At 35.2% G+C, this 19,871-nt stretch overlaps 4 protein-coding genes across 5 annotated transcripts; 2 read left to right on the plus strand and 2 right to left on the minus strand.

Moving 5' to 3' along the window:
* Positions 1-927: 927 nt before the first annotated feature.
* LOC124841642 (uncharacterized) lies at positions 928-4,486 on the minus strand. 2 transcript variants are annotated; one of them, XM_088100147.1, is made up of 4 exons: positions 4,345-4,486; positions 2,213-2,676; positions 1,946-2,119; positions 928-1,392 (listed from the first exon to the last, which is right to left on the minus strand). In XM_088100147.1, exons 2-4 carry the CDS (start codon positions 2,300-2,302, stop codon positions 1,189-1,191), a joined length of 468 nt encoding a protein of 155 aa, XP_087956273.1. In that variant the 5' UTR covers positions 2,303-2,676; positions 4,345-4,486; the 3' UTR covers positions 928-1,188. The 2 variants fall into 2 exon arrangements, with proteins under 2 accessions (XP_087956273.1, XP_087956272.1); XM_088100146.1 differs by having other exon boundaries at positions 2,198-2,676.
* On the plus strand, positions 4,485-8,187 carry LOC124841640 (Glycine cleavage T-protein family). Its single transcript, XM_047317947.2, has 6 exons — positions 4,485-4,618; positions 4,756-5,494; positions 6,831-7,084; positions 7,212-7,310; positions 7,399-7,557; positions 7,645-8,187. Exons 2-6 carry the CDS (start codon positions 5,025-5,027, stop codon positions 7,887-7,889), a joined length of 1,227 nt encoding a protein of 408 aa, XP_047173903.2. The 5' UTR covers positions 4,485-4,618; positions 4,756-5,024; the 3' UTR covers positions 7,890-8,187.
* Positions 8,188-8,482: 295 nt separating this feature from the next.
* LOC124841639 (protein CLAVATA3 INSENSITIVE RECEPTOR KINASE 6-like) lies at positions 8,483-11,931 on the minus strand. The gene is made up of 4 exons (XM_047317945.2): positions 11,116-11,931; positions 10,680-10,940; positions 9,693-10,562; positions 8,483-9,189 (listed from the first exon to the last, which is right to left on the minus strand). The coding sequence occupies exons 1-4, from the start codon at positions 11,540-11,542 to the stop codon at positions 8,708-8,710; spliced, it is 2,040 nt and encodes a 679-aa protein (XP_047173901.1). The 5' UTR covers positions 11,543-11,931; the 3' UTR covers positions 8,483-8,707.
* A 4,686-nt stretch (positions 11,932-16,617) lies between these two features.
* Positions 16,618-17,477, plus strand: LOC124841646 (Calcium-binding EF-hand family protein). Its single transcript, XM_047317957.2, has one exon. The coding sequence runs from the start codon at positions 16,773-16,775 to the stop codon at positions 17,214-17,216; it is 444 nt and encodes a 147-aa protein (XP_047173913.1). The 5' UTR covers positions 16,618-16,772; the 3' UTR covers positions 17,217-17,477.
* Positions 17,478-19,871: the final 2,394 nt, after the last annotated feature.

Below are 19,871 nucleotides of genomic sequence, written 5' to 3' on the forward strand. Positions count from 1 at the left end.
TTATTGACTATTGTAATTTTTTTCAAAATCCCAATTTTAATAATTTTTTTTAAATTGCACAATTTTAATGTTGTCAAACTATAATTTATATTAATATAGGAAATGAGAAACTCCAAAAAAAATGGTCACCTTAAATATTCATCAATTACACTAAAATTAACCTCAAGCCCTAAGCAATGCATGATAGGTTTATAAGAAAATAATGAAAATTAAAGAGAGGAGTGAGTAGGATAAATTACCCAATATTATTTAGAAAACCTACACAAACTCCTAAGGTTGATTGACACAAATAACAGGGGGATGATTTCAATTTCAAATATTTAAAAAGAAGAGAAGACAGGAAAGAGAAAAAAATAACATCAGGCTATGTTTTTTTTTTTTTTCAGCATATTTACTATTTGTGAAAGAATAAATGAGAATAACATACTTGTTTGTTTCAAGGAATATATAGATATTTAAGAAAAAAAATTTGGAGAGATGTGAGGTTATAATTTTCCTAATATAAGAGGATTGAGAGGTAAAGAATGTAATTATCAAATGACTGTTATTTTTTAAAAATTTCAACCTTTTATTTATATTTGATAATTAATAATCAATAATAATAAAATAATAACAATAATAATTTAATGATAATAATAAGTTTAATAACAGTAGTACTAATGAAATATAAAGTATTTAAAAATAATATTAATGAAGAAAATATACAACATCTAAATAAAACATTAATAAAAACTATAATTAAAAAATAAATAATTAATAATAGTATAACTTTTTTTATAATTTAATATTTAACTAAAATTATTTTAATGGATCACATTTTATTTTAAATTAATTCCGTCTATTGTTTTTTTTTTTAAAAATCATCTTAATTTTATTTTAAATTAATTACATATAGTATAGTTAACATGGAATGTTTTGGCACAAGTATTGGACACTTCTACTATATAAACCATGCACTACTAACTGCAATCAGAATTAACAGTTATCACTGGCAATTAAAAGTACTCTAAACAGTGCCAGAGCTAAATCTAAAGTAAGAATGTAGCATTCAGATACCAGATTCTTAATTTCAAATATATGAAATTCCTTCTCCTCCAAAAGTTTATACTTTTCTCATCATTTGTCAAATCAAGAGTTTCATTCATGCCCTTCTTTTCCACCTTTAAACTTGAGATCAAGACTCTGTAATCAGCTAACTCTTCGGATAATTCCAGTGAATCTTTGAGACATGTCAAAATTATTCTGCAGCTCAACCACTCTGGCAGAAAGAGCTTCCACCTCAGCCATGGCAGCATTAAAATGATTTTGCAGTTCCAAATCGGACTCAACTCCTCTTGCCTCAATCAGAAACTGACACTCTTCTTCATTAAGCCTCCTAATAATTTCAGCCAGCTGCAACAGGTTAATGGAGTTTGCATCAAAAACAGAAGGCACGTCCAATGGTCTGGATGGATCAAACTCATGAGTTCCCCTTGACTTTGGATCCTCAATTGCAAGTCCATCACGAGGGCATTGCTAATTAAACCCCTCCTGAAGTCCCCCATCTTGTTCAATCTGACTATATTGCTTTTTCTGCAGAAAGGTTGTTATTTGAATGCTATACTACTGATTTTATAGAAATCATGTTTTCAAAAAGTAATGTGACTAAGTTGTTCATAAACATAAAAGCAAAAACTCTATGTCCAATAGAGAGATAACTAATTGAATCAATAAGTGGTAATGTGAAACAAATATTAGCTACCCTTATCACTTATCAATATATTCAACTTCAAATGTAAAATAGCAGGAAGCTTTTGGTGTTCACTCATGTATAAGTTCTCAATAAGTAAAATAGCCAAGAAGCAATATGAAGAATTAAACATGGAACATGGAAACTACATCGTTGACTAAATAAGTTGTAAAATATAACACCTCAACTTATAGAAGTGCTTACTGTTATATATACCTTCCAATCTGCAGAAGCCAAAGCCGAAGCAAGTGTAGTCGACGATGTAGCAGAAGTCTTGACATCAAGAGGAGATGCAGAAATCTCAGATGGACCCACCAAATTATAGGGCACATACTTATGTATGCTATTTGGACCATTTGGTGGTATTGGAAGTGAATGGCTGAGAGTTACCTATTTTCAAAATTTCAAATTTATCAGTATGTATAATATTTTGTATGAAGAAGAATACAACTATAGTATGATGATCACCTGGGTATTTCCAACCTTTCGTGTAGTAGGACCCATCCTTTGTCCAGGAGAACCCTGTCTCTGAAGGTGGTATGGCATAATGAAATTTGGAGCAACCCCACGCATGCTTTGTGGCAAGACATGAGGTTGAAAACCATAGCCTGTTGCCTGAGGTCTTCATCAGTCTATGTTTCAGAAAAGATTTTCACATACACATTGGTTTTGGTGATCCATTCCCTGGAGCCCTTTCCTGACGCTGAACAAAAAGCCCAACATAGACCTTCTTATCATTTATTAACATGCCGTTCAATTTTTTGATATTCTGAGCAGACTCGTCATTGTCAAAGTGCACAAATCCATACCCTTTTGATTGACCATTCTCATCAACCGCTACCTTACTAGATAGCACAGTTCCAAAGGCAGCAAAAGTGTCATACAATGCCTTGTTATCTACTGATGCATCAAGATTCTTAATGAACACATTTGCATATCCGCTTTTCCTGGGATCACAATGAGAAAACATACACATTAACACTATATATACCTTCCAATCTGTTGCACTACATCTCTCTATCTCCTATGTAGCCCACACCATTTTCATATTATCATTGTTTCATCTCATTACTCCCCTTTGACTTCATTTAATTCTGCAGAGAGCTGCACTAATTATAATCTGCTCTATTATATATGAGATAACTCTCAGCAAACTCTCCTACCTTCATTATTCAATTCAACTTTCAACAAAACCCAAACCAAATGCACATTCAAATCTCAGTGCTTCTACTATTTTCAGTTAATTATAATACTTCTAAATGTTACTTCATAAATGAAAATGTCTGCAAATATAAGAAAAACAGAGAAAAAAAGCATTGAAGTACTAATGTAACTTTCTTGTTTTTAAACAAAGCCAATGCAACAGTTAAAGTTAAGAAACTTTTCTCCTCTAAGATTTATTTGAACTTGTTTTATACCAATTTAAAAGCTTGACAGTCACAATATAATCCCAGAATTTAAGCCCATTTTTTCCTTCAAAGCCCAATGACTTAACCCAGCTCACTCCATTGCCTAAAAACCATCAAGTAACCCCATACAAATCAATGCCTAAAAACTACTGATTCATGACTGTCTCTCTTCTATAAATAAAAAATGTTGTGTATACTGCTCTCCATTGGCCAAAATATGCTGCCAATGCTACTCTCCCTTTACCAAAAAACAAATAATTTTGCTCTCCCTTTGGCTATTTAATATCACTTCTACTCACTCCCATGCCATTCCATCTTTCTCCCTCTTTGTTTATTACCACTGAACTGTAGCATACCACTCTTGCTCTTCCTTTACAATGAACCAAATTGCATCTCACAGCAAATTATTACTCATCCTTGTCAGATGAATACAACCTCAAGACAAACACCAAAATGTATCACTTTCCAATTTTATTTATCCCTTTTGAAAGGGAGAGGAAAAACCTTCGTACTTTGGGTTGCAGAGTGATATCCCTTTGCTTCTCTTCCCAGCTAAAGCAGAAGTGTTCTCATGAAGGAATTGAAAGGCATTGTGACTTTGAGAGTGGGAACATGACAAGTGAATGCAACGAATACCAAATAAGAGGGGATAATGAGATTGGAGTGATATACATTTATGATATATATGGTCCCCTTGTGATCCAACTGCAACAAAACCTGATCAAAGTTCTACCACTTACTCTGTAAGTTCCATGGCTCTTCCTCTCCTATGTATTTTTGTTCAGTAAAAAAAGTGCAAGCTTCACTTTACCAGTTAATGAAGTTAATGAAGCAGTCCGAGATTTATTAATCACACAAAATATCTCCAAAGTTTAGATAAAACGTGAAATACTATTATGTCTGAAACCCAACTCATCATTCACAAATCCAGATTCAAGAAATATGAGGAACTACATCTTTTAGTAATATTCTCTAGTTAACTCTACAAAGGTATGTCATGCATCTCAACCAAATACAGCATTCATTCATAGAATTGTCCAAAAAAAGCAAATCAAATCAAATCTTTTTAAATAATTTAAGCTCCCACAAAATCCAAAAGAAAATCAACTGTTACATCACTGGGATCACTACACCTTCAAGATAAACACTGTATCTTTTTCCAATTTTATTTATCCCATTTGAAAGAGAAATGAAAAACATTGGTACCTTAGAGTGATATCCTTTGCTTCTCTTTCTAGCTAAAGAAGAAGTGTTCTCAGTGGTAAAGCCTTCGACAGTTCGGTGACGACAGAGAGCGGAAAAACCTTCGATAGCGGTGAGCCTTCAACGGCCACGAACCTTCGACGATGGTGATAGAGCTTTCGATAGTTCGGCGATGGCAGAGTGCGGAATAACGGTGAGCCTTCGACGGCGGCGAACCTTTGACGGCGGCGAACCTTTGACGGCGACGAGCCTTCAACGGCGACAAACTTTCAACGGGGTGAGTTGAGAAAGGAATGTAACTGGATGTAAAAAGCAGGAGAAAATTGTGATAGAGAATGACCTAAACCACAGTTAACAGTTAACTGTACAATAAGTTCAGTATTTTTTAACTTTACAGAATATTTGATTTCACAGGGTAAAAGAATTTTCCTAGAAAACGTAGCGTACACACAAATAAATGTAAGAAGCCACGCGAAGTCGAGTAAAGGGTCTAGCCTGGTCAGGAGCGGACGAGTGGATTCCCTCACACGACTTTCATCGAACACCTATCCATCTCTAGCAACGTGTCCACCGTCCAACAACCCACGCACACAGCCAAACCCAACCTCCTTTCTCTTGTGCCTGACCATCACCTTCTTCTACTTTACCATCTTCTCCTTCTTTCTCCATAATCACCAATCTCCATGAATCGTGTAGCATTGCCCAAATCCCTTGCCCACCGTTGCAGAGGCATTCACCTTACAACTTGGAAGAGCTTCGGTAATCGTTGTGAAAGCCAGGTCCAAGGTGTCGGGCCCTTGGGCTCTCTTCTCAAGTCCCGTTCCGTTATACGGTTCCGCGGGCCTGACACCCTCAAGTTCCTACAGGGCCTCCTTACCAACGATGTACGGAGGTTGGGTGACCCCATTGGTGACAAAACTGAAAACTTGCCCACGCCGAACGTGCCTGCTACGTCGGTTCCTCCTATTTATGCTGCCTTATTGACCCCTCAAGGGAGATTCCTCTACGACCTCTTTCTCTATAAGCCTCCCATGAGGGACACCAAGCTCGATAACACCGGCACTGCTCCTGAGTCCAACTCCGATAGACCCTTTCATTTGTTTGCTGACGTGGATGCTTCTGTGTTGGATGAATTGTTGCAAACCTTCAACAAGTGAGTTTAATCTTTCTTTCTGTCTTTTAGTTGGGTTTATTTGCTCTGTTATGTATCATTGATTCTTTTCGTGCCATTACTTTGATTTATACTTAATTTCTCAACTTCACTGTGTTATGTATGGGAAGGGAGAGAGAAAGGAGTTACTTAACTTTCAATTAACAGTTAGTTTTTGCTTTTTGGCAATTCATTTTTAGTAGTTTTTTCCATTCGCACTTGGAAAGATAATTATATATCCTTGGCCTTAAAGAGGTTATAATATCTACCATGATTCTGATTGATTCACAGAATATAAGTTTTAAGATGAAAAGTACATAGAAATCAAACTCTATTAATTGGGTGAATTTTTAAGAGGAGCAAGTACGAGTAGAAGAATATAGAATTGTTCTAGTATTCAATCCTTGTCTCCAAGTATAACCTCGTGCTAACCGCTAACGAGTCTTCCAAACACACTAAGGAGCATTGAACAATCTGTGTTTTCCATATATAAAAGAAATGCTGTTTTTTTTTTTTCCGTAACTAGTGCCATAGCATTTGTCTTAAAGTTGTAGCTGATAGACACTGAATGGTATAGAACTGACAGAATCAAATAGGATTAGGGAAAATAAACAATGAAAAGAACTGGACATCCCAACAATCTTATTCAGCAATCTCAGAAAGAACACATTGGATGAGAAGGTGAGTTCTAGAGCACCCTAGATCTGTCCTTAAAAGTCTCAGTTAGTTAGTGACCGCTTAACCTCCTCTCAACTGTTCTGTCCCTCGTTTATAGGGACCTGTTACGTAATTCCCATCTCTACTACTCTATTTTTCTCCTTCATATACCCTTTTATTGCATCTTTTATCGTAGTTATGCTACACTGCATATGCATGCTATAAAGTCTGATGAACTAGATGTTTAGCCTGTGCACAAAGTAGATCGTTTGTGTTGCCTTGGCATATTGTTTTTGTCGTGATCAAAGCAAGTTCATACTTCGGTTGTGGTTTTTGGTTGCAGTTGATCTTCTTCCTACACTGATTGATTTATTTGTTCTTATTTCCTAGCAGAAACCTTATCATTTTAGTGCTGCAGATACCGGTTGTATTACACAGCATATGCATGGTATAAAGTGTGGTTACTTTACACTGAAAATGCATCATATAAAGTCTGATGAACTAGCTTTTTAGCCTCTGAATATAGTAGATCGTTTGACTTGCCTTGGCATCTTTTCTTTTACGTGATCAGAGCAATCTGGTTCATGCTTTGGTTGTGATTTTGGGTTGCAGTTGATCTTATTCCTTGTTGATTTATTGGTTCTTATTTCTGAGCGGAAACCATAACATTTTAGTGCTGCAGATACCGGTTGAGGTCAAAGGTTGACATTGATGATGTTTCAAGTGATTTCTCATGCTGGCAGCGTTATGGTGATGGCCTTCCCCAGAAGTCTTCACAAGTAGAAGAACCAGAAGCAGCCTCTGTTGGCTGGGGTGCTGGTGTGGATAGTACTGCAATGTCATCTTCGCATGGGAGTGATAGTGGGTGGCAATGGTTCAAGGATCCAAGATTGACCTCTCTTGGTTTCAGAGGGATCTTCCCATCGAATATAACTCGTTAGTTAGCTATTCCTTCGCTGCTAGTAACAAAATGTGTCTATTTATCATGCAATCTTTTGTACTAGTGTGACAAATCTTCAAATATTTAGTCAATAAGAGTCTCCTTCATCTCTACCTGTTTCAGCCCCTCTCATTGAGGTTGACAAAGAGACCGATGAACAAAATTTCCTTATGTGGAGAATAGAGAAGGGAGTGGCTGAAGGATCAACCGAGATTTCAAAAGGTGTGTTGGTTTCCTTGTGAAAACTCATCCTCAGTTGAATTCATTTGATCAGAGTTCGGTGTCTCAAATATGTTGTGATCATGTCCAGGTGAGGCGGTACCGCTGGAGTATAATCTTGCAGGCCTTAATGCAATTAGCTTTGATAAAGGTTGCTATGTTGGCCAAGAACTCATTGCTCGTACACATCACAGGGGGGTGATTCGGAAGCGGATAGTTCCTCTAAGGTTTCTGGACAACGATGGGAAAGGTAATCCTACAACGAGTATATGGCTTCTTTGGCGTTATATATTATTATAATGATGTACTCTTAGCCATTCCTTTTCTGGTATTCCAGAGTTAGTAAGCAAAGTCATTCCAGGCTCAGAAGTAATAAACACAACATCCGGCAAAAAAGCTGGTACAGTGACTACTGTCCTAGGATGTCGTGGTATGGGGCTCTTGCGAGTACAGGAAGCTTTAAAGGGGTCCAGTGCCTTGTCCATTCAGGGACAAGAGGATGTGAAGGTTGTCGCTAGTAGACCAGATTGGTGGCCTTCTGAATGGCTTCAAGATCATGGACAGCATGCTGCTTTTGCCTAGGATGCCCAACGTCGTTCAAAGAGCAAGTATTTACGAATAATTTATGAATGGGGGCGTTCATGTAACCCTAATGCTTCTTGTGGGTTAGTAGTCAGTAAAAAAAGGGAACGGCAACGACGGAAGTTTTTGTGAATGTTCCTGCGGAATGAGTTTCATCTTAGTAATGTGATTGCATGTTACTTTTCTCTTCATAGAACCTTAGAATTGGATAATTTTGTTTTTGCTTGCCTAATTATTAGGAAGGGACATACTATACCACACCCATTAACATAAAACAACACTTTGCCATTTGTTTCAACATTACGTAGTTTAGGTATTACTTAGTAATTATGCGGCAGAAAAGCTCTAGAACATTAATTTAATTTCTTTTTGGGAGAGGGAGGGGGGGTGGTTGTGCCTTAGAAAATGCCGTCTTTTCTAAGCACTGCCGCTTGCATGATATTCATAGCAATAACCGATTATGTTTTCATATTTTTCAATTGTACAAGTTTCCATGCGTATGACCAGACACCTCACTGTAAAGTTTCTCGCAGTGTCAAGAAGAATGTATTTCAAGCTATTCAACTATAAACCACGAGAGTGGACTGAGTTCATTACCTTAGGAAGCACTGTAATTTAAAATAAACTGAATTAAGAACATATTTCAACTATCCCAGTTCGTAACAACAGGAAAGGAATCCATTTAGATCCACAATTATTTGGCAATGGCTAGTTTTAAAGTATATAGCTCAAGGAAATAGTAGCATGTATGAAATCCAACCCAACTATCGGGAAGTGTCTAAACGTCTCCCAGTAACAATAGACAGTAGTATATATGATTACAAATGAGCAGAAGACACACTCAACTCCTGAATCACATCCACCACCGTTGGTCTTTGGTCAGGAGATTCATGAGTACACTGTATTGCAAGCTTTGAAAGTGTAGCTGCTTCAGATTTTGAATACGTTCCCCTAAGATTGGCATCAACAGAATCATCAAATCTGAAAGACTCAACTGCTGTACGTATTGAACTACCTATTGTCGTCTTGCCAGACAGAACTTGAAGAATAATAACTCCAAATGCGTATATGTCACTCTTCTCAGTAAATCGTCCGGTAGTAATGTATTCGGGAGCCAAGTATCCCATTGCAGCACTTACTTTAAGAGCTGAGAAAACAACATCATCTGCGAGAAGCTTAGGTAGTCCAGCATCCATGATCAATGGATTAAACTGATTGTCTAGGAGAATATTTTCCACTGAAATGTTCTGGTGAACTATTGTAGGTTTGCTTGCATCATTGCTATGAAGATATCCAATGCCTGGTCAAATGAATAATAGCAAATGTCATACATAAAAACATATATTATCCAGAGTAATAAATTTGATGCTGCGTGTCATTCAGTTTTCCTGAACTTTAGAATTGTAAGACAGTCTTAAATTGTTTGAATATTTGAATTGTGATAATCAGTATCGTCCATTGTCTTCTCTTGACAATGATTATTACCGAACTTTTTTGTCACTTATAATTCATTTGCATATAGGACATCCCTGGAATTTTCTTTTTGGCAGGAAACTTTTCTTCCGTACCGTATGCTGCAAGAGAATGCAGGTAAGGAAAAAATCTAGATACATACAGGCACTGTGTGATGTTATCCCATCAAAATCACCATTTCATCTTATAACTGTTGCTTTCATTTCAGTAACTAAAATTGGCAGACTTTATTGAGATGAAATACCGATTTTGATAAGATAACAAGACCAATAACACATGTGATGCGTATTTAAGTCTACCTAAATAGGTAGGTAAATAGAAGCAACTAACCGTTTGCAATGCCTTTGATAATAGAAACTCTTTTGGACCACTCGAGCACATGGTCACTTCCATCTTCTAAGTCAAGATATCGGGAAAGGTTACCCATGGTGGCAAAGTCATAGATAAGGAAACATTCACCTCTACTCCTTGAGCAACAAAAACCTCTCAGCCTAACAAGGTTTTCATGTCTCAGAGAGGTTAGTAAGTCCAACCCCTTTACAAATTCGGCTTCCTCGGTTTTACAGCATGTCACGCTGATGCTTCTGATAGCCACAAGAGAACCATCTCTGATAACTCCTTTATAAACTGATGAGAATTTGCTCTTACCAAGTAAACTGGCTTCCGAGAAATACTGTGTTGCGGATTCAACCTCATCCACATTAAACCTGAATTGAGTTAGATAATCATTCAATAACCCACCGACATCAGCGTTTTGACCGTTAGACAAATGATCCCACCCACTATAATACTCAATATTAACAAGTGCAGAAGGACTTTTTGTGTACAACTCTTTAGGCTGGTAAGGACTAAGTTTCCCTTGAGAAGAAGAACTTGATGTATTGCTGATCCGTTGCTTTTGACGGCGGTATCTGAAGAATGTCAAAAACCCAGCACATACGAATGTAAGAGTAACAGCTATAACACCTACTGTGATGACAATTTGAGGAAACCTTGATTTTGAACAATGGGTGTGATCACAATGCAACTGAACATTTGCAGGCTCTGGGAGAGCCTTTTTGGGTTGATCTCGATCCAAGGTATCAATATGGTTGACGTTTAAATTCTGATCTTTGTTGCAAGCTCTCAAAGTAGAAAACTCAACTCCACATAAGCCCGGATTGTTTGCACCTTGGAAACCTTCCCCAAGTCTCTTCAATGCTTCATTTTCATCATCAAAACTTTAATCAGCATACACAATACACTAAAAGATACAAAGAGAAATGCGAGGAAAATAAGTTAACTTCGTTACAAGGAAAGGAGGATAGAGGGACATACCCGAAGGAACAATTCCTGATAAAGAATTGTTCTGAACGTCTAGAACTTCCAAATGTTGAAGATGTGCTAGTGTTGCCGGAACAGTACCATTAAAGTTGTTGAAGCTCAAATTTAGCCTTCTTAACTTCTCTAGAGTCCCCAAGCTAAGGGGAATTTGACCAGTTAACTTGTTATATTGCAAAGCAAGAGTACTAAGCTGCTTTAACGAACCCATCTGTGTCGGTATATTCCCCACCAACTGGTTATCACCTAACTGCAGCACTAAAAAAAAGTAAAAAAGGACAACTATCAATTGGGTTCATTTCAAGAAACTTACATAACCACCAGCGATTTGCAGTACTAGAGGCATCTTGTTCATACAGAATAAACTCAAGACTCGCAACAACTTATCTCGTAACATTAAACCTTCATACGAACACAATTGTATATAGCTTACCTTGGAGACTAGCCATGTTGCCGAGCTCAGGAGGAATAGTTCCAGATAAACTATTCACGTCGAGATAGAGATCAGCCAGATCAGTGAGATTTGAAATGTGTGGCGGTATCTCACCAGAAAGGTTGTTATAATGCAAGTATAAACCCGACAAGCATTTGAGTTCAGCCAGTGCTGGAGATAGCCAACCGGAAAGACCCTTTCCCTGCAAGGAGATGTTGGCCACTTTCTGGTTCTGGTTGCACGCAACCCCTTCGAACGAGCCACTGCATGGGTCACCGTCACTGATCCACGAGGCTAGGATCTTGCCATCTGGGTCCAGAGAGGACTTCAACTCCATCAGAGCTCTAAGCTCCGCAGTTCCAAGAACCATACGAGGAATGAGAAAAGAAATCAGAAGAAAGAGAGAAAGAAGGCAAGGAATTTCCATAACTGGTTTTTGAGTGTGAATTTGGAAGGAGAGAGAGCTCACACGAGTGTGTGCGCTTTTATCTGTAGTTTGAATAATCCAAGTTTGAGTTTGGTTTTTAAATGTGGCCGTAAATAATGTAACATGTTGGTCAACTTGTTAGAGTGAAAGTTTGTTGGTTAGTGGTTATAGACGGAGAAACAGGGTAAGGAGCAGAAGGATATACTGAGAAAGGATGCATAATTAAGTAACTTTTGATGAGTTGGTGACAGTGAGAAGCAGGGTTCATATTGCATCATCAACGACTGTTGCAAGAGAAGAAGGTTTTCGGGGGGAAATAGGATTTTAATCATACATACCACTTATTATTATCCCCACTCCTTGTTTCTCAAACATTTTTGTATCGTCTAATTAAAGTCTGAATAATTATGTGGGTATTGCAGCCCCACCACCTTTGACTATTTCGTCACCCATCATGTTTAACATTCAACACTGTTTCCTACTATTTATCTGCATCAAAATAAATTCAAATATGCTTTACGTGTCCATTGCAGTAATTCAAAAAATAATATATTCAAATTAACCTATAAGAATTTTTCAGTTTTATATATATATATATATATTTGTGTGTGTGTGTGTTTTCATATTTAAAGAGTTTCTGGGTCAAGGAAAGTAACCTACCTTAACCTAACTTTTGGCACCTATTATTGGAACTTTACAGCTAACAGTGAAGGAAGTGTAAAATAGAAAACTCTCAAGTAATAATAAACGAAGGAAATTACGTGTAGCCCATTAGATTGCCTCTGGACATAAAATACATACGTCTCTTTAGTTTTAATATGAGCATCCATTTTTCCCTTTCTTTTATAAAATTGCATTCATATATTTTATACTTTTTAAAAATCCCAATCATGTTTTTATTAAATAACACTTGTTTATTTTATATCTTTAATAATTCTCTTGTTTTATTTGTAATATTTTTAGTTTGACATTTTAAAAAGTTAAAAGTTAATTTCTTAGTTAAGTTATTGTCTGACATTTTTTTCAAATAAAGTAAAGAGAGTAAATACTATTTAAATAATTACATAAGAATGTCAATGTCTATTTAAATACTAAAACTGACATAAATATAATTTTATTTAAAAATAGAAGAAAATGAAAGATTCTTAAGTGTCATCTAGTCCTATCTCCATAAATAAAGGGCGACTGGTTATTTATTAATTATAATGCTGGATAATACTAATTTGTAAGGGAATTGTATAAGAAAGAGAGAGTTGACAGATTAATTAGACTACTCTCCAATTTTCAAATCTCAACTGCATTCCAACCTCTTCTAAAATAAACTCTTTGACAAGACAATGCAAACAGACAAAATTACAACTGTTTCTGGCACTAGAATTCTCCCAGAAAACAAGATTAACACGATACATATAACAATATTTACACAATAAAATAATCAATAATTTTTATTTTAGATGAAACACGCATTAATTTACAGACATTTATAGTTATAATTATAGTAAAAGATAAATGAAGGCTAATAATGAGAATTATAAGAAATATAAAATGTTTCTATAAACTATTATTTTTAACTTTTTTATTACAATGAGGTCCAAGAGTTAAACCCCACGATGGAAAAGACACTGACAACATCGTCTATCAACACATACCACAACCTATGCGTGGGTTGTCATACAAATAATACCCTACAAAGATAGCATGGCTGGATCATTTTGTTATTTTCCCATTTTTTCTTGCCAAACCCTATGTGCGTTTTTAATTCTTATCAGACTAAAATATATGTACTTTTACTTTTTTTTTTACAAATACAAAACAAAAATAATAATGTTTCAGGGGACGGAACGAGGTTAAGTTTACTTTTTTTACAAAGGTTTCTAAACTCCAAAATCATATCAAGATTTTTTTTTTATCTACTTTGTGCGGGTTGTCGTCCAGTCAGATCGGATATTATAGATAAATAAAAAATATTTTAATGTTAAAATCAGTAAATGTCCGATAAGATTAACAATAAATATGTAATAAATATCACTTTGAATATCACAAATTTATGTTTACAAATTTCGAGATGAATTTATAAATAATGTTGTTTCAGTAGAGATGTGGAGACCGAAATACAAACCAAATAAAACCGGACTGCTTCCTCTTCTCAACTCTGTGATGATGTTTCCTCTCTCTTTCTATGCTCTGTTCTTTGGGTAAAGGTGGGCTGGGTACCTGCAAAGGCACTCCGACGCTCAAGTCAGTGAGAGTGATTAGATCAAGAAATCTTTTCTTAATTCTCCTTAGGGAAAAACGTACCTTTTTTCTGGTATGCTGTGTGTATTTAAAGTAATAAAATAAACCGTTACCTGATGATCCGGTTACCTGATAATTCGGTCAGTTACTAAAGTTGACTGTGTAGGAGTTATAACTGCTAGATCGTGTGCTAATATTAAGCTACCTATTTCCGTAATTCGCGGCATTAGTTAGTCAATTACGGTAACCGTTTATCTGTAACCGATAGACCACGATGTCGTGTTCTATATGTCGGTCATCTCGCATGTCGACATAAGTGGGTGACTTGTCGTACGAAACCCATTCGATTGTCGATCCTCAAGTGGTCGACAACGCCATATGGTTGTACGTCGGGCACCGAGCGGTCGACAACGCCATGTGGTTGTACGTCGTGCACCAAGCGGTCGACAACGCCATATGGTCGTATGTCGCGCATCAAGCGGTCGACAACGCCATATGGTCGTATGTCACTGGGTTATTGGTCGACCGTTGGAGGATTAGGTATCCTATAGTACAAATGTTAATCAGTTATGGTCCAAATATTAATAATCTAATATAACTATATTCTTGATAATTCATATAAAACTGCAAACTAATTGACCATTCAATTATTGGACTGATCGGATTGTCTTCAAATATAAATAATATTCTTAAGTTGTATAATAACATGTTGATAAGAAATATATTAGTGCAACATTGTATTGTTCGTAGATGAACTTTTCTTCTATATTTTTTGATATTATATATTTAGTTTGATGTTATGATAAATTTTAATTACTGTTAAGAAAGGTAAAAGATTATTGTTGGGAATGGTCCACGTTATGAAATATTTTTGTGGCATTGAGTATGATATTTATGAAGAAAAAGTAATGGAGGACAGTCTCTGTCATCTTCTGGTTTGTCACTGTAGCTGCCATTAAGAATATGAAAATGATGTCTCTGATGGAAGCATGGTGGAGCCTCTCGCAATCTTCCACCATTCTCGACTTGATTGAGAGAAAAAAATAACAAACACTAAACAATTCAAACTCATTCATTTTTAAATTCTAGCAACCATCTAGATCAACATTTTTAGTCGCTTTTCTACAGCAAATTAACATTATATCCTGTCAAATAACTTTTTATGTTAACAACGACAAATTATATATATAAACTTTTCTGTAACTTTAATTTATTAAAAAAATATTGAATGAGAAGTTAATACCATCACGCTTGGTATGTGTAACTCAAAAAATAAAGTTATTAATTTTAAGGAAACAATATATTAATAATATATAGTAATAAAAATAAATTGCTTCTTATACATTTTATTTTTATTTTTTGTATAATATTGTTATATTACCTTTATTTTTATAAATCGATTTTCATAGTATATAACAAATTTATTATCACAAAAAATATAGACAAATAAAAGTGATACTAACCGTGTTTTCACTAGTTTTAACTAATATAACTTTAAAATAGAGTTTAAAATTAATGTGCTGTTTACATTGTCATTTTTTTTAAATGATATTAAGTGAGATTTTAGAAGTGTTTATTTGAAAAATAAATAATTTTATTTTATTTTTAATGTGAATATAAGATTAAATAATGTAAGTCTGGAAACATTTTAGCTTCATAGTGTTGAACATCTGTATCGGTGAGCGTCTATTTCTGCAAATGCTTTGGTGTTCAGTGTCATATTTTCACTCAAGTCTAAAGCAATTTAATTTTATGATGTTGAGCGGTAGAAGAGTGTCGAGTGTGGCTTTTTTGCAAGAAAAATTGTGTTAAGGATCACTTTCTTTGAGAAGTCTAACATTAGATACCACCTCTTCTAAGTGTTAGTTTGTAAAAAATCATACTTTAAATATGTTTATGAGTATAAAGATTGTTTTGTGAAAATGAGAATGTTATCATGAATGTATTTGAAAATGTTGTTGAAAGAATCTCATGAAAAAATTGTGTAGCGAAAATGTTGTTGAAAAATAAAATTAAAAAATAAAAAATCACGTATTGACATTTAAAATACATTTACAGACATTAACTATTTAAACATTATTACAAAAAAAAATGTAAATTAACAAAAAATTGAGAAAAATAAAACTCAATTAAACACGAAAAAACATCATAAACAAACCCGACCAAAATAGAAAAAAGAAGAAGTATCTAAGTTTTTTTTATGGAGAAGAATTTTGTGTAGAAGGCTTTAAGCATGCGCTTCTTAGTGATTACAGTTGTCTAATGGGCGCATTTTGATAGGCTTGGTCTGTACACTTTTATGGGCTTTAGCTACCCTCATCATCTTCATTCACCACACATTATTACCAATCCAATCTTTAAATGCTTCTCATGCAAACTAAACATAATTCACTTTCATTATCATCATTTTCTTCTTCACTTTTCCATTTTATCCAAATAAATAACCAACACCACTCAATACAATTTATACTGTTAAACAAACACCAAACATCATTGTCCGTAAATTGTTGATCAATGGTTTTGATTCTATTCCAATTGTCAAGAAAATAAAAAGGTAAAAACAAAGTTGGTGCAATCAGAAAAAGTTGCATAACCCAATGAATAAGTGAATCAAGAATGATTAACACAAAATTCAATATTAAATATGACCTAGAAAAAGTAGTAATACTCCATTTATTTCATTTCAGTTTCCCATGGTCCTACACGGGCTTACTTCTACGGGCCCAATTAGAGGATACTGCTTACAGAACTACGTGACTACAACAACGACGTCGTTAGGCTGAGCGAATTAAAAACGGATAAAATAGCATGGGAGGATGCGATGCGACCCATTAATTATTATTACCATCATCATATCTGAGGAGAGAGGGAACAGGAAAAACATTTTCTTTTCAATTTCAATTTCAATTTCAATTCGAGTCTTGTAGCCCTTACACTGTAGCTCAGAAGAGAAGAGAAAAAAAAGAGAAGAGAGGTTGAAAGAAGGAAATCGAAGATGGGTAAGGATCTGAGCGATGAGCAGGTTTCTGCGATGAAGGAGGCTTTCTCTCTATTCGACACAGACGGCGACGGTCGGATCGCGCCTTCGGAGCTCGGGATCCTGATGCGGTCACTCGGAGGGAACCCGACCCAGGCCCAACTAAAGTCCATCGTAGCCGAAGAGAATCTCACCGCCCCATTCGACTTCCCTCGATTCCTTGATCTCATGGCCAAACACATGAAACCCGAACCCTTCGATCGCCAACTCCGTGACGCCTTCAAGGTCCTCGACAAGGATTCCACCGGATTCGTCTCCGTTTCGGAGCTCCGACACATCCTCACCAACATCGGCGAGAAGCTGGAGCCCTCCGAGTTCGACGAGTGGATCAGGGAAGTCGACGTCGGCTCCGATGGCAAGATCCGCTACGAGGATTTCATTGCCAGAATGGTCGCTAAGTAGTAGGAATCTCTTTTAAGTGTTCTTCTCTCTTTTCTCCGTTGTTTCGGTATTACTGCTTTTCTGTTTACTCTGTCGTGTTTGCTTTTGAGTGGACCGTCGATTAACCGTGCTGTGCTTATTTTTATCGTTTGTGGCTAACCGAGGGTTGTTTTAGGAAACGGTGGCTACTCAATTTAATTTGCCCTATTTGGTTTGGGTTTATTTGTATTATGAGATCTGATTTTGAGTTAGTTTATATATGCATGCTGTAATTCAGACCAAGTATTTCTATATCTAATCCTTTCTCCCTTGTTGGATCAAACCTGGTTCCGATTTCGAGCGAAGTGAAATGATGAATTAGACTGAGCGAGCTTTGCTACAAGCTTACCGAATAATGAAATCTCAGTTCGTGCAAAATTCGTACACTATAAATGTCTGCATGCTTGTTGCATTTATGTCTTTCTTGAATTTCGCTTGGAGTCGACAATTATTTGAGTCGTCATCCCACCCCCTTCTGCAGGAATTCGTGGGTTTAAATTGTATAAATGGATATTTAAATTCTCTACTTTTGTAGCGATAAATTCATAGTTACCTCTGAAATGTTGAGCATTCAAGATAATAGCAGTAGTGAACTGTGTGGTATCTAAGGTAATTGTAGTGTTGAATAGCTGTCCACTCCATGTCAGGTAAACTCCAATATGATGCTTTTGATCATTGAATGCTGGAGTGGAAAATACCTATTGTTAAAAGTAGATGCTCAAGCCCATCTTTGGAACTTCCTAAACTTTTTGTTGATGACTCTCGTGAACAGAAAAATGAAGATGAGCTGGGACTTGATTGATTTTTCTTCCTTGCGTGCATGTGTTTGTCTGTGTGCCTGTCTGCTTGCAAGTTTAGTTTTATGTGAATTTCTCGTCATGTGTTTTATCTAGTACTGTGTGGCCTTACATTTCTGCTCTTGCCGTGTCATATTTTGTGTCGTGTTTTGTATATCTGCTGCACCCTGCTGTCACTTCACTTCTCTTTTGTGAGTATTGCGGGTTATTGATACGTGATATCAATTCAATTTGTTCCAGCCCTCGCATGTTCTGTTGTAGATACTTGTTGCAGCTGGTAAGCCTTTTTTACTCTCATGTTTTAGTTATTGTTTAAGCTATAAACATTTTAGGTTTCCGTTGTCTTTTGTTCATGACTGAACTTTTATATGTTTTATTTGATTGTGTGCATTTGCTATGACTGTATACTTTTTTTACTTGCGTGGTGAAGACTGTGGAAGTAGACTTTTATATGGTGTTCGATTTGAATACCAAGCTCTTATTTTGATTGGGATTCAGTATCCGAAGGGTTTGGTTAAAGTTTTAGATAACCTAAATCGATTTAAGCATTCCAAAAGATTAATTAGGGTTTATATGGTTTAAGAAACGTTTCTGTTTTCAATAATATTTGCAAAACTAGTCTTTTGTACAGGAAATCCTGAACGCAATAAAAATCTGATTTCACCTTTAATACGTCTCTTCCAATTATTTGAAAACAAATCTTATGTTAACACTGTCACATTTTTGTTAGTTGTAGTCTATGTACAATAGTTATAAATTGCATGATATTAGGAGATTATTATAATATGAAATACTAATCCTGTAGGAGATTTTTATGATTTAAGGACCCCAAATGGTCGTCCCTTTTAGGAGACCCGTGAACTTTTGGTAAGTGTACCAATAATATCGTCAATAATATCGTTTGGAATTGAATGAGTTGAGTACTAAATCATAAATTCATGTAATTTTGAGCAACAAAAATATCAAGTGAAATGAAAAAAATATCAAGTGAAATGATGACATAAACCAGTGATGAAATTCAAATAATATAAACAATGTTAGAAAATTGATTTTATACGTTTTTCAATTGATGTTTGAATTGTAATTATTTACTTGAATTTATTAAGAGTTTGTTCCTAATTCCTTAGACCAATAAACTTATCCATTGAATTCTAACTCTCAATTCCTTAGGTAAGTTACAAAATTCAATAAAATCATAAAAAATAATTATTATTTCAATTGCAAACTAAATAATTATGTCTAATTTTTTAATTGTGACAATATCTAATCTGTTTTATTTATAATCACAAACAATCTTTAATTTCTCAATTGTGAAATTGTTCATGAATAAATATTAGAACATAAATAAAACAATGAGATAATTAAAATTAACAAAACATTAATTAAAAAAGTTCAGAAATTATAATTCAAAGTATTACATCAATCTTCTAACATAAAAATAGTAGTTTTGCATAATGTAAAATTTCAAAGAAAAACTAAAAGAAGTGTAGAAGTCCTTTCGCCCTTTCTTATGTGCGTTTTATCCACCAAAAATCACATCCCAAAATGTTCATCCTCTTCTCTACTTATTCTCCTTTCTAGCATATTGGTTACTCCCTCTAAGTAACTGTCATTTATTTATCTATCTTTTTTAATCTTTTTAAATCCGTGTAATATGAGAAGTTAGTAAATGCTCTTATGAAAAAAAAAATTCAGGATTGCTTGTGCTCTTCTTTGATTTTAATTTCTCTTCTAAAGTAAACTTATGAAAAAATCCACAATTTCTTGTGTTTTTCTGTGGTTTCAATTTCATTCTCCTAAAGAAAATTCATAAGTTGTGGAAAAAGTCACAACTTAATCG

Source organism: Vigna umbellata, chromosome 10 (assembly GCF_029865625.1).
Source record: "Vigna umbellata cultivar VRB3 chromosome 10, Vumbellata_1.0, whole genome shotgun sequence".
NCBI classification, from domain to species: Eukaryota; Viridiplantae; Streptophyta; class Magnoliopsida; order Fabales; family Fabaceae; genus Vigna; species Vigna umbellata.

What these genes read in the sequence shown, in the direction of transcription:
- LOC124841642 (XM_088100146.1), bottom strand. Translation starts at nt 2,302, where the DNA reads ATGCGTGGGGTTGCTCCAAATTTCATTATGCCATACCACCTTCAGAGA. An exon ending in GAAAGGTTGGAAATACCCAG is followed by an intron (nt 2,120 to 2,197) that starts GTGATCATCATA and finishes TTTTGAAAATAG; the next exon opens with GTAACTCTCAGCCATTCACT. An exon ending in TGGCTTCTGCAGATTGGAAG is followed by an intron (nt 1,393 to 1,945) that starts GTATATATAACA and finishes AACCTGTTGCAG; the next exon opens with CTGGCTGAAATTATTAGGAG.
- LOC124841640 (XM_047317947.2), top strand. Translation starts at nt 5,025, where the DNA reads ATGAATCGTGTAGCATTGCCCAAATCCCTTGCCCACCGTTGCAGAGGC. An exon ending in CTTCCCATCGAATATAACTC is followed by an intron (nt 7,085 to 7,211) that starts GTTAGTTAGCTA and finishes TACCTGTTTCAG; the next exon opens with CCCCTCTCATTGAGGTTGAC. An exon ending in ATCAACCGAGATTTCAAAAG is followed by an intron (nt 7,311 to 7,398) that starts GTGTGTTGGTTT and finishes GATCATGTCCAG; the next exon opens with GTGAGGCGGTACCGCTGGAG.
- LOC124841639 (XM_047317945.2), bottom strand. Translation starts at nt 11,542, where the DNA reads ATGGAAATTCCTTGCCTTCTTTCTCTCTTTCTTCTGATTTCTTTTCTC. An exon ending in ATCAGGAATTGTTCCTTCGG is followed by an intron (nt 10,563 to 10,679) that starts GTATGTCCCTCT and finishes ATGAAAATGAAG; the next exon opens with CATTGAAGAGACTTGGGGAA. An exon ending in TATCAAAGGCATTGCAAACG is followed by an intron (nt 9,190 to 9,692) that starts GTTAGTTGCTTC and finishes TCATTTGACCAG; the next exon opens with GCATTGGATATCTTCATAGC.
- LOC124841646 (XM_047317957.2), top strand. Translation starts at nt 16,773, where the DNA reads ATGGGTAAGGATCTGAGCGATGAGCAGGTTTCTGCGATGAAGGAGGCT.